The sequence below is a fragment of the Streptopelia decaocto genome (genome assembly GCF_964273445.1).
Source record: "Streptopelia decaocto genome assembly, chromosome: 1".
NCBI lineage: Eukaryota > Metazoa > Chordata > Aves > Columbiformes > Columbidae > Streptopelia > Streptopelia decaocto.
The window spans coordinates 136,342,053-136,360,567 of NC_138663.1; the positions used below are offsets into that span (position 1 = coordinate 136,342,053).

Consider the following 18,515-nt stretch of genomic DNA (forward strand, 5'->3'; position numbering starts at 1 on the left):
AAAGAGTTCTCATCTATTTAGCCTCCACTGAAGAGAGGTCATTCCATACTTTCATTCACCACCGCCGTGTTTCCATGTCCCTTTTTCAGTTCTCCCATATAATTTCTGTGATGGGATGACCCGAACCACAAATCCATTCACTGTGGAGGTGCTTAGTGTAGGTAGGTGTCCATTGTCATAACAATGTTTTACTCTTTAGTTATCTCCTAACTGTTTGTAACTTACTTTTTGCCTTTTGCCTTTGGAGCTGATGCTTTCTTAATTTGTGACACCTGGTCCCCTTTCCTGAGAGCCAATAATTAATTATAAATAATTTAGAATCCATTGTCGCACCTGTATAATCAGGGCTGTTTTTCTGCAAGTGAGTTATTTCATATATGTCTATCTATCATGCAGACACTCCAGTCTCAGGAGATCCCTCTGTATCTCCTCATAGTCAGGTCTGGTATTGGCCATCTGAAGAACTGGATATGATAAGCAAATGCTGCCATACTCTCTATGTGAGAATATGTTATGCATATGATCATGCCAAAGCATATGCTAGGAATCTTAATTGGTTAATTCCTTCTGTTGTGAAAACTGATCATTCATCTCTCCCCTTTATCTTCAAATGTCATTAATCCACAGGAGGACTCCTCCTCTGATCTAACTGTGGCTTAGTTTCTTTGAGACCCTTTGGTAATGCATCTTGTCCAATGGTCCTCTGAAGGCAGTTCACTGCATTGAACAGCACAACTTTGCCCACTTGCTGACTTGCTCTGGGAACTCCAGCAGATCCATGGCCATGGTTTTCCTCCTAAAGGCCATGTGTCTCTTGTCTATTGCATCATATTCCTTCAAATGTCTGTTAACTCTTTCTGGTAGCACCATGCTCACAAGGAAGTCACCCTTTCAGATATATGCCTCCTCAGGTTCTTTAGGAATCTCTAAAAAATGTTCCTTTTTTTCCATCACTCTGGTAGTGAGGCAAACCAAAGCAACAGGTCATGCATCTCACTGATGACACCTGGTCCTGGAAATGTGTTGCTACTCCCTTTACCAATCTGTTTTAGGACTTCATCAACCAACACTTCTCTTTGCAACAGCTCCTGGGGCTTGTCAGCCAGGGAGACCTGTTCTGCTGGGGGAGTCTCCCTCAACACTTGATGCTGGAGTAAGTAGAGGTGCAAAGGATTACTTGTGCTTGTCTGCTATGGTCTTGTGTTCCTTGGGTGTTGCTTTAATACCCCAGTCACCTCTTAGCCTGCCAGGCACTCTGACAGGCTTCCTGCTATGGATGTGTCTGAAAACATTTAATATTCATTTTATTTTTTGTCCTGTTTGAACTACTCAAAAAATTTGCTTTGACCAGTCTTATGGTTTAAATTCTCTTGCCAGAGGTTATTCTATTTTCTTTGCTTCAGCAGAGTATGGAAGGATTTTTGTGGTGTAATTATGCTGGGATAAAACCAGGAGGGAATGGGAACAAAGCCCAGTAGGAAAAAAGAACATGACCAGCCCAGCAACTGCCACACACAAGTGAATGCCTCACCTTGTGCTCTCAGCACGGTCAGAACAATCTGCCATGTGTGGGACTAATTCACCAGTGTACCCCAGCACAAAGGCGTTTCATCTTCCCAAGCACAAATAGCATCTGCAGTGACTCCAGCGGGGACAAGGGCAGGGTTTGTGACCATAAATAAAAGCATGAGTTGACCTACTGTGCCCCTGTGCTTTTGCATTCAAAACGTGTTGGCCAACGGCGCTGACTCCAGCCACCAGCCAAACGTGCCCCGTTGACCTTTTCCATGACACCAGCAGCACCATGTGTGACAGTGCTGGATGCGTCCTCAAAGAGCGTTTCTGTCTTCCTTCCAGGGCCACTTTGCGGAAGCTGCGTCCTGAGGACATGTTTGAGACGTGGGTAAGCACACACGGCAGGAAGCCTCGCATCCCCTGCTAGGTCCCAACAAGAAACCACTGCTCACGAGCTTCAGCCTCTGACTGGGCAAAACATAATCTTTCCTTCCTTGCAAAGCTGCTCTCCTTCCTCTAGGAAGAAGGGAAAGCCTTGGCTATGAGGACCAGTGCCTGAGTTCAAATGGTGTGCTCAAATGCTTCACTCAGCAGTGGTGGAGAGCTGAGCTGGGTCCTGTTTGCTCCACAGAGAGAACAGGGAAAGCTAACCAAGCGTGCCAGGCAGGTGTTGAGCCTCTGTACCGGCTGCAATAGAGCTGTGGAGAGCATCCTTCCCAAGGGTGCTCTATCTTATCTGAGGGGCATCAGCGCTGGTGTCACTTTAGTGGCCTGCTCGCTGGGTGAGTGATGGAGGTTTTACCGAACAGGTGACTCATGGAAATTGTACCAGAGCAGTTGTACAAATCAAACTGTGAGTGAGGGCAGGCAGTTCACTTAATTATATCGATTACAGAGCAAATTGTGCATTGCTTGCATTTCTCATGGTGTGAGCATGCTGAAAGTCAGCGATTGTGAAGAACTAACCAGCAGTTTGGCACCAATCACATGCAGAGGACTCTCCTGGTCTGCAGGTGCTGAGGAAAAGGGGAAGGGTGAAAATTAAAGAAAAATCATGTAAAACAAATTATCACTTTACTGTGAGGGAGTACAATGTTAATAGCCCATCAAGGACCTTCAAGTGCCTGCCGGATGCTGAAAAACAAAGCTGAACAGGTGCTTCACAGGTGCTAAGGAAGATGCAGTCATTCCCCAAAAAAAGTTCATCACATTTATAACAGCATTTGGTTGTCTCTTTGCTTGTCTGTGTAACATGAAATGCTGCAGGACTCTGAAGCACCAAAAACCTTGGGAGTCTTTAATACAACAAGGTGAGAGGTAATAAAACTGAGCCAGGAGTTATGAGTCACTTATGCATGGTAGCTTTTCATTTTGTTTTGAAATATAGATTCTTTATAGAAGATAGCTTCCTAGATCCACTGAAGTACCTCCAGGTTTTGTTTTTTTTTTTTCATGGGGCTTCAGTGTGACTCAAATTTCACATGCAGTGGTTTTGTTTTCATACTGAATATGTTCAAAAATAACCTCAGGAAAAGTGTGAATTGTCAAAGGTAGGATGTTTGCCTTACTAGCAGCCTGGGAATACAGACCTTGCCTAAATACAGGAGAGGACAGCCTTGATTCTGATCTCACTGTGTGTTCAGAACATCCCCAACGCCTTCACAGGGTTACTCTAGTTTTGTTTGATGCCTTGAAGGTCTGAATAAAGCTATATTATATAGCTATATATATAATAATATCTTGCATATATATATTTATTATTATTATTTTACTGTCTGATAATGCTGCTGGCAAATATGGAGAAAAAGCAATAGTGTAGATTTTGCCAGTTGTAAGTGGTCTGAATCCCAAGTAAATCTGCCTAGAATGCCCCAGTGAAAACATATTCCCAGAAGACACCAGCAAAGGCCTACTGTCCGCTATTGTTTTTAAAGATAATGTTTTCCACTTAATCTTTCAGGGTTTCTTTTTTCCTTTCAGTTTCTGATGGTGGCTTTGTCACCTTTGGGCTCAGAAGGGAAAAGAAATTAGCATTTAGATGGGAATTTTTTCTCGCATTAAAACCAATTGAAATGGAAACCAGGACTGGCAGTGGGTGAGGAAGGCGAAGCCGATCCGTGAGATAATTCAGAGATGACATTCATAGCAGGCGGATGATGAACCGGCACGCAGAACCATTGGCCTTTGCCAATATCATTACCCATTACTCATATGTCTCATGGAAAGAAGCAGTCCACCAGGCTGTTATTTCTGTCATTGGAGCCCCGAAATGAGCCTCCCACTCAATTCCGCTCATTGTTCACAGAGACCCTCATCTAGAGCAGAGACCCTTGACCTCTCAAAAGCTGTCCAAGTGAGCCACCTTGCCTCTTATGTTCTGAGAAAACCTCCTTTGGTGGGCCCACAGGAGCATGTTTGGGGTCTGAGCTTGGTCGCGATTACTTGTTTGCCTAGAAACTATCCCCTGGAAACTGCAGATTTTGAGGGTAGGTGGCCTTGGGTGTGGAAGGCGAGCCCATATTCCCATGTTAGAGAACCCTTGGCCTTCTCTGCAGGCAGGTTTTACCCCAAACCATCACTTACCTTTGCCATAGTGGTGCCCACCTCATTTTTAGCTGAAAGGTTTCAGCAACACTATCCAAACTACCCACTTCCTACCTTCCTACCTACCTCCACGACTAAACTTCACCTCAGGTCCCATTTCTGGTGTCTCAGTGGGGTTCCAGTCAAGCCTCTCTTTGCAATAATCCTGTTCATTTGAAGGCATCCTATTGCTCCTCATCTCCAGCAACCACACAGACTCTGTCCTCCCTCCCTGGCCCACTGGTAACAGTTTTGTTGTTTCCAGGAGGATGACATGGAGGGAATCCACATCGTAGCCTTTGCCGAAGAAGACGACCCAGGTAGGAGGCTGTTTTCCTCCTTGCGTGACTCTGCATCACTCAAGACGGTGTAGTTTCACGTGCTTTGTTTGCACAGTGGAGCTGCGTGCCCTGGCCAGGACAGGGAGCTCCAGTCTGCCAGGACGGGGAGCTGGGATGCTCCTGGGTGTTCACGCTAGCGTGTGTGCTAGCTGGGGTTCAAATTCTGGATATAAACAGATGACCGGCTGGGAAGAAAAATTCATCACCTCCAACCTAGTGCCAGGATTTGCTCCTTAACTCTGCATCCATCTTGTTGTGTGGCTTTGGGAAAGTGCTGAGAGCTGGGTGTGTGATGGGCGTGCAGGAAACCCGTGGACATCAGTTCCTGAAAAGCCATGGAATTGGTGCTACTCAGCACCATTGGTGTGCCGAAAAGCTTTGGCCTCTTGGGGACTCAGTTCCTCCCTCACCACAAGAAAATAGTGACATTGTTTCACTCCATGGAAGGATTATGAGATTTAATTCATGTGTAACTAATTTCAGTACCCGGGGAGGATGCTTGAAATTAAAAGCCTTATTATCAGAAGAAAGAGCTGGGAGACAGCATTTTAATGAGAACTATAAACAACTTCTGTGTGTGTAGTGGAGGGGAGGGAAGTTGAAAACCCCACAAGCGAAAAGTGCCTGTATGTTTGCCGGAGAGGGCTGCAGTGATTCATGTATCGTTTCAGATGGTTTTGAGTTCCTGGAAATCCTGAAGCAGGTTGCCAGGGACAACACCGATAATCCTGACCTGAGCATTGTGTGGATTGACCCTGATGACTTTCCTCTGGTGAGTGGCAGGGGCTCCTTCCCTTTCTTGGTTTAATTAATGGATGTGGTGTGGGAGGGGTTGTGTGTGAGCACAGGAATTGCCCCAGCCTGTACACACGATATAAAGGACTGGGAACAAGAGAAGGGGCAATTCCTAAGAGCTCTTTGCTCTGGTTTGTTTCTCATGAAGGTGGTATCTTGAGAACAGCCTTGCGTTCAGCATCTCTTCTCTCCTGTGTGCTCATAGGTGCATGCTCCCACATCATAGCCAAGCCAGCTCAATTAACATAACAAGGCATTACAAACATCCTTGTCTGAGCTTTGTTTCTTGCTCCTGCAGCTGATCACTTACTGGGAGAAGACCTTCAAGATTGACCTGTTCAGACCACAGATTGGGATAGTGAACGTCACAGATGTGAGTAGCACATACCCAGAAATTCCCGTGGTCCCAAGAGTAGGGTGTGAGAAAGGATGGGATCTGAGGTCTGCTGGAATCTGTGGGATTTCTGATGTTAAATGCAGGTAGATCAGGCCTTTTCCCTTGAGAAAAATTGTAGAGACCTCACCATTCACACATGCAGCTGGGTGCATAACACCTCTGATGCTGAGCTTTGGGGCTTTGGTCTGAGCATGTTTCTGCTGCTGAGTCACATGCAAACCAAGTCTGCTGGGGACAGGACCAGCCCTTGCAGTCTGAGCTTCAGGGCTTTGCCCAGTTTTGTTTTCAAGGTCTCACATTTCCATCCCAACCTACAGCATGCATCATTGTGTCCTGCTCTGACTGAACCTGGGTGGGCTTGTGGGGAAAAAGTGTGTGTGTAGGGGGGAAAGCCAGCCGTGCTTAGGAGAGGGGGAGAAAAAGCAGTGTGTTTTGGCAGCAGGATCACAACAGCCCAGCTGGAGAGTAGGAGGGGAAGATGGTCCCCAACAGATGATAGGGAGCAACTGCACAGCTTGAAAAAAAAAAACAGTAAATATACAGTCTTGATAAGTATGTGACATAAACTGATAGCAGAGGGATCCTGCTGAGGCAAAGAGGTTATAGTAGGGTTCATCCAGGCTCCCATCCTCCTCAGCCACTACCACACAGGTGATGCTGGAGGGATTTGGGTGGGAAGAGGAGATGTGTCTGCCCTGCAGCTGGCAGTATTGAGGGTTTCCTCACCGTCCCACAGCCGGCAGCACTGCAGAGGGAGAGCTGCACAGGCAGGTGATGCTTTGGCACGGCTGCGGCGATGCTGGTACCCACAGCATCCACAGCTGTGCTACAGGGACAGCTTTCTAGCACCTACTGTTTTCACCATGGTTACCTTCAAGCCAGCAAGCCATGGGACTCATTCAGGTTGCCCACACACTGTGAGCTGTGAAGGCAGTCAAGAGAGGGACCTCGTCTGACCCCCACCAGCAGAGATCTGGGGAGAGCTGCTGAGTGCAATGTAACATGCATCACGGCCCTGACACATCTTGAGGGAGAAACCATTTTTCCTCTTTCTGGCAATAACAGCCAAGATGATCAAAGAGCAGGTAACACTGCACTCCAGCCTGGCTTGCTTGTTGCCTTGGTTTATTTTTGATGGTTAAATCCTGGATGTTTTAATCTCTTTGAAATGAACCTGCGTGGGTATGTAAGTGCATCTGGAAGCAGAAATCTCTCCACTGCAGAGGTGTTTATATTTGATGCTTGACTTCATGTTCGAAATTTCAGCCCCACGGGAACATGGTGTTTCATTAGAAGAGAGCAGAGAGAGAATTGGAAGTTGGGACAATTGGCCAGGACTGGATACCGGTTCTGGCCCCAGCACCAACCTTGCTCCTGGCCCCCATGTCGTCTCTCCTTTACCTCCCCAGAAAAAGGAGGACAGCAAGGGTGTGCTAGATGACTATGCCTTCTGTTACGACAAATGCTTGCAAGACCATAAGATGGGAAATCTGATAAGGAAGGCAAGGAGATAATGCTATGAATAAAGTGGAAACCCTGGACCTTCTCCATCCCATTGAGGGGAATGAGAGAGAAACACAGAGGCTGGCTTGGGAGTTGCAGAGTAGATGAAGCGCTGGCTGGATGTAAGCAGTGATTTACCTGTAACAGAGCAGCATCCATCAGACTATGGGACAGACACCTGGACAGTGGGGACCTAGTGGGTTAAAGCTTATTAGCAGAGTTGTTAAGAGAGTCAAACAGGAAAAGGACCAAGACAGCATCTGTCACCTAAAATCGTGAGAGAAATCGACAAGATAGAGCCCAAGTTTTCCAGTCTTTTGCCCTTCTTACTTACCTACACTATCTCTCTTCATTATCTTTACCACAACTGGCCATGTTTAAGTCATATCAAAGTTACATTAAACACCTATCAATGGAAATTCATGGAAGTAGGATGGTCAGTGGCAAGGGAATCATATAGAAAGCAGTATTAGACAGGAACATATGCTTTAGTATCCGGCAAACACTCAGAGACCTGTAAAAACTCATGCACTGTCTAGCTTTGATGTAGTAAATGTTTCAGGTTGTTGACTGTAGTAGTTGTAGTTTTTATTTAATTTCTCTTAAGTCTGTTTTCTATTCCTCAAGAGAGAGATTTAAGAAAGTTCTAGGTTGGCGAGTGATATCTAAAACAAACACTGAGCTCACTTCGTTATTTCAGTGTTACATCACTGCATTCAGCCAAGTTACACAGGTACAAAGTAGGGCTTACACAATGGAGTAAAAATAAACACTGCTGTTGGCTTTGGTGGACATAACCCCTGTGACCCCATTGCTTCTCTAAAAACCTGCCAATACAAACACCAGAGCTCCCACTGGCCTGTCACATTGTGGTGGCTCAGGACCAGGGCTGCGATGCACTGCAAAATATTGCTATAATATTTTATTTGCACAGCACCTTCCTTAGGCGCAGTGAGCCCACTCCTGTTCCCCTTATTTAAAGGTGTCATTTTTACTGCACCAAAAGTCCTGCGGTAGGGAACAAGATTGTTTCCATGAAACAAGAGCTGCGTGCCACTCTGTGGCTCTTTTTTTTAGTACAGTTTTGGTGTTTTAGAAGGAAAATATTGTAAGGGAGAAACAGCTTTCCTTGACCAGAAATTGATCTGGCTTTTTAGCAAGCCGTTTAGCAAAGAGAATTAGGCACCACCAAAAGGGAAAGAAATGCGGTGCATTTGCAAAAGTCATTAGTTATCTTCTGACAAATGAAAAGCGCTTGCTCCTGCAACAACAAAAGCTGAATGAGATAACCTCATAGAACCTCTGAGAAATAGGAGGCTCATCCTATTTTATGGAGGGGAGGCAGTGAAGGGAAAGGGGCTTACTCAGCCATTTACCCAAGGAACCTATGGCAAAGCAGGGAGAAAACCTTTCATTTCCAGGTCTCAGAGACCACCTCAGCTCTTCTCCCTGCCACTGGGTAACAGCCACAATTTAGATATGATCTTCTTACCTAATTTTAGACAGCATCTTCTTACTAAATCCCCCCATCCCCTCCAGTTTATGGAATTAATGCAGACAGCTGGAGGGAAAGAGGCACCTGTAGTTCAGGGCATCGGCGGTTTTCACCACTTTTCAGCTGGAGCACAGTTGAGATAATCTATGGAGAGGCTCTTTCCAGAGAAAGAACCACTATCACATGTGGAGAGTCCGGGGCAATGTCCTGGGGCAAAGATGATAGTAAAAGAGGCTGGGGAGAAGGGTTGCTGACAGGAGGGTGTGGTGGCTCAAAGGAATAGTTCCCAGAGGAGCTCTGGGAGGAAGGAAGGAAACACTGTGATGTCCTGTGAATTGTGACAATGCAGGGTGAGCTGATATAAGTCTCTTTATGCAGCCTTGGAGTTTACAGAACTGGCCACATGGGGTCAGGACAATGAATGCATCAGGTGGACAATGCTCTTGCTCACAGGTATAAACAGTGCAGGAGAGGAGCAGGCAGCAAGCACACATCTAAGCCAGGGCAAACAGTGCAACACATATATACAAACCTGCCAACCAGTCCCACTGCCCCTAGACAGAAACACCAGAAATTCGGGGGGAAGTGGTAATCCCAATGTGTGAGCAAAGAGATACTGTGGTAGGGAGGGAGCTAATGCCACCACCACGCCCACATCCCACCTGTGGTCCAGCCCTTACCCCCACAACAGCAGCAAACCTGATCTCTTCCCTGTGTCTCTGAGGGTGGCTAATCCCCCATCACCTGTCCCCACAGGCTGACAGTGTGTGGATGGACATCAGAGATGACGATGACCTGCCCACTGCCGAGGAGCTGGAGGACTGGATAGAGGATGTGCTTTCTGGAAAGATAAATACTGAAGATGATGATGACGACGACGATGATGATGATGACGATGATGACGACGATGATGACGACGACGACGACGATGATGATGATGACGATGATGATGATGATGACGACTAACTGTGATTCTGTGCAGTCTGACTTGTGGGGGCCGAGAGGCCTCCCCCCGTGGCAGGTCCCTCCATCGGAAAACCTGTGTTTGAGCGTCAGCAAGCACCGCTGCTCCTTTTACCCCCCTGCCCCATTCCCCCTGCCCCTGCCCTTGCCTGGACCCCCTGGCCTGATTCTCAGCAGTGCTGAGCCACTGGGACTGCCCCTGCAGCGGCCAGTGCCTGCAGGCGCCCAGCACAGGCGCCCAGCACCGCTGCGAATCATGCCTCCTTAGTAAGGACAATAGGAATCTGCAGGGAATCTGCCCCAAGTGCCCCAGGGCAGGAGGAAAGTGGCCCCTGCACCCTGCCAGAGGGACATAGGGAGCCAGTTCGGATTTTCCATGGTCATCGGCCCAGCACTTGCATCCAAAGACCAAATCTCACTCCAAGACATAGGGAAGGCCACTGTAAAGTTTGGTCCCTTTATTAAACACAATACCGTCTGCAGCTACCCTGCCAAGACCACTCAACGCTGCAAGTTCTGCTGCAGGAGTCTGTAGCTACTCATTAACATGCTACGATCAGCAAAAAGCTTGGGAGGGGAGGAAGGTTTTAGAGATGCTATTCAAATTTACAGTGATTCTGTATAATGACAGGATATTCTTGTCTAGCAAAGCAATGCAAAATCAAACACTGTGGTCCCTGTCTGAACCTCTTTCTTCTTGGAAACTCAGGCAAAAAACAGGGGAAGTGCAGGTGGTCTGATAGGGGACATCCTGAACTGCTGGAAGGGCTTATCCAGGTCTGAGCCCAAATTCCTGAGGCTGAAGATCATGGCACAGATCCAAATTGCTGGTCTTAACTCCAAAGAAACACCAGAGCAGAATCCAGGCCAGTTCCAAACATCTGCAGCCAGGTCTGGGCTGGGCCTACCATCCTTTTCAGGTGAACCTCATCTGGATTGAAAACCGTGCACACGAGCTAGCATACTCCTGCCAGTATTCATAGGGGCCTACCCTGAAGCTTTCCTATTCCCCATGACCTTCCAGCTTTAGCTGACTTCTAACCCGAAGCCTACAGAGCATGTTTTCCCATGACCAAGATGCTGGGAGGGAACACATCCATCCAACTGTATTAGATGCTGGATAACCTGCATTGGGCAATGAACAGTGAAATGATTCAAGTTGTTTGGCTTTTTAAGTATTCAGTTGCACAGTTACTCCCTGCTTAGAGACTCAGATGTCCCATGATAGCCCGTGAGAAGCCTCTTTTGACTGCAGACTGAGAAGGAGCTCCAGTTTGCAGTAAAAGGGGTCACTCACAAAGCAAAGGGTCAGCAACTCAGTCCTGGCGAGTACAGCACCATCCATGTGCAGGTCACTGTGACAGTGTTAGGTCTCCCTGCTTTCCCATGCCGGCAGGTTTCAATTGTCTTAGCTTATTAGGTTTGATAATAGTGCAATGAATGGAGAGTTTGGAGATAGTTCTATCTTCATAAATACATGTATAAATATGTTCTCCAGTTGTTCAGACTCGTTAGCATAGGTAGAGTACACATGTCCTCTCTTGCTACAGACAAAAAAAATATTGTTCTGACCTTTCTTATAGTGGTTTACGTCAGAGGTAAGTGATGTTACTGGAAATAACAGTGTGAGGGGCAGGAGAATCGAAGTTTGTTATATGAATGCGAATCGGCTTGATGAGAAACAAGGTTTACGCACTATATATTTCCTTAATCAGTTGAACTGCAAAGCAAGATTTTATAGATTATTCTTTTTTCCTGCCTGTTGATCAGTCTCTTTGACTCTCTCTCTCTCTACATTAGCTGAAATAGAAATTTGAAACTACTGGTATAAAGAGGCTGAAGTACTGATATACTTCTTCGTGTGCCATGTTCCCTTGGTGGAAAGTGCCAGCATAAACAACATGCAGCTGGGTATCCATATATTTCTATGTATACGTATAGATACTGTGGTTATATGGTGTATGACTGTAGGCCATACTAGCTTTTCATTCAACATCACTCAAGCCGTGCTTTTAAAGCACAGGTTATTAGAAAAGTAGACAGGACAGCAAAGCCCCCAGGTCACCTGTTTGCCGTTTCTTGCTTCTTTATGATGCATAAGCATTGCCTAGAAGACTTGAACCAAGCGTGTTTGGAGAGACCATCCACCTGGTCCCACTGGGGTTATGAACAACAGCCCCATCCCAGAGGACCTGGTGGAGACCTTCAAAAGCCTTTAAATGCTCGGTGCTGTCAGCCTGGAGGTCCCCTCCTCTCTTTCACTCACACACACACCTCTCTCCTGGCTGGTGGGGTGCCCAGCACACTTCTGCTGCTCTCCCCTTTCAGCCCTTTCATCAAGAGGTTTGCTGAAGGACCCCTGGCTCAGAGAGAGAGGGAGCAGATGGAACTCAAGGTCTCATTTAGGTACACTGATAAAGAGCAAGAACAGGAGGTAAAAGTAGCAGTTCAGTAGTCTCCTAATCTGTGATTAAGGGACAAATGCTACTTATGTTACTCACTTGAGCAAAGCACATGTTTATCTTTACCTTGGGGCTATTCCCAGGAGTAAAACATGCACAGTTTTGCCCTGCACAAGGTAACAGCCTGCACAGGCCCTGCGGCTCCAGATCAGTCACCACAAAGTGCTATGGATTTCTACAAACGTGGAGAATGAACAAAAAGTTGCTCCACTGCCTTTCCCAAACACCATATCCTGATTACCTCCCCTCCTGCTGTGGATGCCCCTCTGTTCTGGTTTGCCCCTCTCTAGGTGCTCCAAGAGGTTAAGCTTACACAGGCAAAGCAGACAGATGCTGCAGATGGCACTACAGACATGTTCAAATGCAGAGGTGTTTCACAGGCACGTACACATTTCAACACATCAAAAGACAGAGTGCCGGGGAAAAACCAACATAGTGGTGCTTAGGCTAATATACTTAAGGCCAGTGAGGCTGAGTTCACGCTGGGGCTGGTGCCAGTGGTTTATGGAAAGTTTCTCTTGAGTTACAAGAGTTAGGTCCAATCCTACAGCTGCTACTCGTTCAGGGTGCCAGTGTAGTCCTCGATGGAGCTGCCCTTTCCCTCTACCCTCATGCCCCCATTATGGTTTTCATGGTTCTCTTTGCCCACAAATGCGAACTTTTTATCTTCAGCTTATGGGATAAAGACATAAAAAGTTAAGAAAACATTGCGGCAAAGGAAGGATTGCAGCAATGAAGATGAGCAGGCAGCAAAGCCTCTCACATTCACCTGTGATGCCTTGTCTGCCCTGAGTTTGTAGCGACTGAACCATTGAACAGGGTAATGCCCCTTGTGAAGAAGATGGCAGCTTGAATTTGACTGTCTTCCTTGCAGGGACAGGTAAGATTCCACTGTGGGGAGGTATCACACACAGCACCCCAGGCACAGGTGCTCCTGGGCTCCTCTGTCAGAAGCCGGCACAACCAGCAGGTGAAAGGCACTGGTGACCCTAAGGAGCAAAGTCAGCCTAAACCTGCCACTACGCACTCAAAAGGAAAAGGTCAGTACATTTGGACAAGGAATCAGCAAAAAAACCTTATTCACTTATTAAAAAAAAAAAAGCATGCATATGGGCAGCACTGTTTCTGCAGGCAAGTCTATTAAGGCTGTCCCTCTCTTAGAAAACAGGTCTTTTTCTCCGAAGTGTTGATTAAACATTCATATGAAACATGTCTTAATATACCTAAAGAGAGACAAGGAGTTATAGTTTGCCCTCATCCAACTGCAAGTGCTTCAAGCTGATCAGTCACTTCAAAGTACCCCAAAAACCTAGCCTTACTAGCCCCCAATATTATTGTAAGCAATATGTGGCAAGAACACAAGTTCATGCACCAGCTCCTCCCAGGCCCCAGACATGGGGGTAGGGGCCACAGAAGAAGAGTTTGGTGTGCTGTATAGCAGGTCAACCTATCCCTTGATCAAGGGAGAGGGAAACCCATCGAGAGCCATATACTACAGCTGTCATACACAGAGGAGAAAGCTTCTGCATTTACAGCGCACCCAAGGAGACTGATGGAGAGGCTTTGTGATCCAGAAACTGCTCTAATATCAACCCTTTGGGAAACAGAAGGAGAGGACAAGGGAGGCACATTGGAAGTCACAGTTTACTCCATATTTTCAGGGTCAGCAGTTTTTGTGATGTTTCTGAGGAGTGCTGAGAGAATCCTGATCTGCTCTTGGGAGAAGAGCAGCCCCATAGTGACACCAGAGACCTCGGCTGCTTCCCATCCCACTGCAGGGCTGCTCAGCCAGATGCCAACATGCACGTACAGCCAAGCACACCGGCTGCTTCTCTGTGTCTGTCCAAACATCATACCCAAAAAATGATTGATTCATTACCAAGACCAAACAAAATCATTGGCTTTTATTCTCAGAGGAATAATTAGACAGGAACATGTCACTTCCCAGCTGTCACTGACTTGCAGTGCTGTGGAAACAGGCCAGGACTTCACCTGTATTCTTCTCTGTCCCAGAAAAGCTTTGTATTTTGGGGAAGCCTCACATACGGCCAGTTGTACATCAATGCCTGTACTTGGGGGGCTGAAGAGGGAGAACAGCTCAACAGGTGACAAGGCCCGCCAGGGCAAAGCAAACCACTGCCCAGCACAGCAGCTGGCTAATGGTACACCCCAGGTATGCCTGCAATGTGATTCCATCCACTAGAAACTGGAAGCAGCAGAACACAGCAGGAAGGGTGATTCACCTCAGTAACGAGGCTGTGCTAGCAGGACAGTGTCCTGCCCGAGACCTAAGAGTCTGTGTGAAAACCAGACAGCATCCCCTGGCTTTGCCTGTTCCCTTGCATCACTAACATCTGGGCCTAGCCGCCCCCCAGCAGTCAGTAGCTCTTGGGGCCAGTGGTGGCTCTCACACCTGCTTGGCAGAAGAAGACATCTAATGACAACATGGACCACAGGGCAGGGTCCAGGGCAAAGTCAGCTCTCTCAGCCCCACTCCCAGAAGTTTCTCTGCCAGCTTTAAAAGGTGCTAAACTAATTAAAGGGACCGAAAAAGAGTTACAGAGCTCCCTCACAGCTTGAAGACCCATTTCTGGAGCCGTATTACAATCAGCTTTCGGGATGGAAGCAGAGATCCTTCCAGTGCCTCACTCCCCACCTCTGCTTCCCCTTGTGCCTTCTCTTGCCAAACCCCTGAGATGAAGGACACCAGCAAAGCACTCAAACGACTTCTGGTATTGTCCCTAATTATATGGATGAGAAGAAAATACAGCTTTTTAACCTTCTTTTCCTTCCTCTTGACTTACTACTCTTCTGGTCTTCACTGGATCCCCTAATTTTTTTGCTGTTTCTATCTTGCCTGTCTTCCTCTTCTCCACAGCCCACACCCACAGCATATGGTGTTCTGGGTTGCTTAAGGACAAGGCCATCCCCTGCTGCTTGAGCTCATCCCCAGCCCAGGCAGACAGCAGCCTCCCTCATACCACTGCCAGGAACTAGCCGTGGTGGCACCCCATGCCATAAACTGTGGCTGTGAACCTGGGGAGGGGCAATGTTTTCTCCCCAAGGATAAAGCTGACCTGATAAGGCTGACGCTGGCTTTCCTTTTGTGAGGGCACATGTGGGACACGTTCAAGGTGAAGCTGTTTCACCAGCCTGGGCACTGAGGAAATACCAGGATGTTTTTGGGGTGGGCATCTTTTCCCATTGTCCCAAAATCCAGGGACCATCACCATTTGACCAAGCCCTGACTGCTGCTGCTGCTGCAGGAAGAGATCAGTAACCCCCAGTGCCACCAGTAATCACACCAGTACACTGCCTGAGCAGAAGACAAATGATGTGACTTCTTGCATAAGAAATAAGCCTTGAGGGTTAAATGAACAAAGTTTGCTGGAGGGTTTATCCCACACATCAAGAGCAGCCAGAAAGCCAGCTACCTGCCCAAGACGATCAGCAGCTGTCCTGACTGAGCCATCCCTTGGTTGTGGGTGGAAAATGACTTTAATAGCCCTGGGTGACCTCATCCTCCGCTTGTGGATTGGAGAAAGCCTGGCTTGAATCCGGTCCCTCAGTAACGCAGGTAAAAATAAAATGATATTCAACAAGAAATCAGCCCTGAAATTCACCTGGTGTTAGATTTTTTGCTTTAAAATTCAATCCAACATGTCAAAGCCCTGCTCCTGCTAGGGACAAAGAGAGAGGCTATTGAATGACAAAAGCAACCAAATGTTTGAAGAACGTTTTAGTCCCTGCAAAATGAAATCACTGCAGGAATTTGCACAGCTTCCCACAGTCTAGTTACTGAATTACTAAACCAGTTTCTCCCAGCCACTTACAAGGCAAAATTATAATCAACTGTAGGATCTGGTATTATGAGTACTCGAGAAGGAGCTTTTACAAAATAGAAGCTAAAAGGTTTGGAGATCTGTTTCACATCTGTGGCCCAGATTTAATCAGCTCCTTCTCGTTCATGCTTTTAAAGCATGCCCATAGCATCTGACTTGTGCTGAACAGAGGTCCAAAGAGCTAAAAAGTTCTGAGTGTCTCTGAGAAGCCGAATCAATGCATGTTATCAATAACTCCCTTCTCTCCATGCATCCACTTCTCATTCATGCTATCTTCTCAAGTAGTAATAAGAAATATTAAAAAAAAAAAAAAAAAAAAAAAGAACAAAAAAGGAAAAAAAAAAGAAGAAAAAGAAAGAAAAAAAGACAACCATTTGGAAGCCTGATTTTTGTCTTTGGAAAAGACTTTAAACGTTTCAATTTACAGAGTAGCTTCGTGCCTCGAGCAATCTGTAGTGTCTCTGTTTTTAAAATCTTTGTACCTTCATGTTTCTAAGGATGCCAGAGGCAAAACCACACCCTGTTCTCCAAGGTTTTTCCCACTGACTTCGCATTGACTCCTCCTCATCTTACTGCATCTCTCGAGGTTCTGTTGCTTCCTCCGTATTTTGATATGTAAGCAAGGTGGACGCACTGAGCTATCCCAAATGCACATGCACAAGGCAGAAGATACCTTCCTTCTTCCTCTTCTAAATTGTATTTAGTGCTGCCCACACAGACCCCAAATGCTACTTGTTCCTTTAATCTTGGCCACGGCCTCACTAGCAAACCACCTCCTGCAGGCAGGCCCCACGGCCTTTGGGAGGCTGGCAGGCAGCAGTGCCACTGCGTGAGGGCTCTTGGTGTCCCCAAGTTGTTTGCATTAGTTGAGGTGGAACCAGAGCAAGCCCCAAGTCATGCACAGAAGCGGCTGTCTTCGCCCCACTCTGCTCCCCAAGTTATGGGGAAAGGAAGATCAGCTCAGGGTTTGGAGTAGGCTGGCAGCCTTGCAGCGGGCCCAAATCTGAACACAGACTACTGTATAAGCAGTAGCCAGGAAAGAAAACAAAAAACAAAACAAAACAAACATTTTCCAGGTTCATCATGGAGAGGGACAGGGAGATGAGGAGCAACAGGAAAAGAGCTTGCTTCCCGCTTGAGGTACTCTCTATTTTACCAGCAACCTGTCAGCATAAACCAACACACATGCTCACAGCAGGGCTGTAAAACTTGCCACAGCATTTCAAAGCAACTTTGGGTAACCTTGTTCATATGCAGTGATTTATGCACATGCAATCACCCCACTACAACATCCCTACTTACATCTGCCGACATGTCCTGCCCAGTGCTCTCTCTTCTCTCAGGACCTCCTGACCCAGCAGCGCATGAATGCATAGATGAAAAGGGAACGGACACCCCTGCCCCAGTGGATTATCTGTCAGTACCGGAAAGGACTGTAACCTAAACCCATCACCTTCCCAGTCCAACATAAACTCAGGAGTGGTGTTGAAAGACAAATCAAAGCGCTCTGCTCGGCCAACTCCCAGCGCACCTTCCTTTCCTGCATGCTGTTGTGAGACACCATGTCCTGCTGAGAGATCCCCTTCCTCTCTCACCCACCCCACCTGCCCCCAAGCTCCTGGACCCCTGGCCTTCAAGATGAATCCCTCCCTGTACCTCCCAGGAGTTCAGATCTGGGGCTGGGCCAGTAGAATACCAGCACTTAGTACCAGGAGAAGCTGTTTCGGTGTTTAAAGCCCTGCCCAACTCTACAGCCAGGTGTTTCATTGAACTATCAATTTAGCTAACAATTTTGTATAGTGAGGTGTTCCTAGTGCTTCATGCAAGGCTATGGAGCTAGTTGTGTAAGGTGACATATCCCTTTCTGAACCTGTTTGTTATACCCTGCCTGCATGCAGCCCTTTTGCCCCATACTTTCCCACTGAAATTCTCCAAAGCTGGTATTTTCTGACACCCCATCACTGTGACGCTTGGTCCCATTAGCTACTGGAATCAAATCAGCCTTCTTATGTACTAAGCCACACATCAGCCACCAGCCACGCTCAAATGGTCCACCTGCCCCAGTGGCTGTTGCTGTGCTGTCTCATACCAGCCACAGCCTTATGCCCTTATGGTCAGGAAGGGCACTGCATGAGAAGCATCTTCTTCCCAAGTGACCCTAGTGTGGTAGGTCCCCCAGGCACCAGGTCCCTCTAAGCATTGTTTGACAGTGAAAGCCTCCATCCCTTTTCTGTCAGAGGATGGGGTCAGTAATGCTTAATCTGACATTGCACCTGAGCCTCCATCACCCCTCAAAGAGCCTTGCAACTTCAGTGGAAGGCTTGGTCAAACCAGAACAGCACCCTCAGCTCTATTTTCTGCTGAGCTATGCACCACAGCCTCATATGACTCAGGCAGCTGAGCTCCAGGCGAAAGCCGGGGAACTGGTCCCTCCAGCAAAGCCTGTTCCTTCCATTGGCTTCCACAACCATGGCAGGAGAGAAAGTGCCACAAATGGCAGTAACTGGGTGTTGAATCAGTATCAGCATTAAGCCACAAATAAAACAGAGCATGCTGAACACCAATGTAAAGACGCAATGGTTGGACTTCAATGATCTTGATGGTCCCTTCCAACCAAAA

The 18,515-nt window shown here is 47.1% G+C and overlaps 1 protein-coding gene across 1 annotated transcript in view; it reads left to right on the forward strand.

Annotated features, from left to right (window-relative positions):
- The window catches only part of CASQ2 (calsequestrin 2), a 35,401-nt gene extending 23,961 nt beyond the window's left edge, over positions 1-11,440 (forward strand). Inside the window, exons 7-11 of the mRNA XM_082076000.1 lie at positions 1,858-1,903; positions 4,364-4,418; positions 5,111-5,211; positions 5,533-5,607; positions 9,386-11,440. Of these exons, the coding sequence (XP_081932126.1) occupies positions 1,858-1,903; positions 4,364-4,418; positions 5,111-5,211; positions 5,533-5,607; positions 9,386-9,595 (487 nt within the window). The 3' untranslated portion in view covers positions 9,596-11,440. The remainder of the gene's footprint in view (positions 1-1,857; positions 1,904-4,363; positions 4,419-5,110; positions 5,212-5,532; positions 5,608-9,385) is intronic.
- Positions 11,441-18,515: the final 7,075 nt, after the last annotated feature.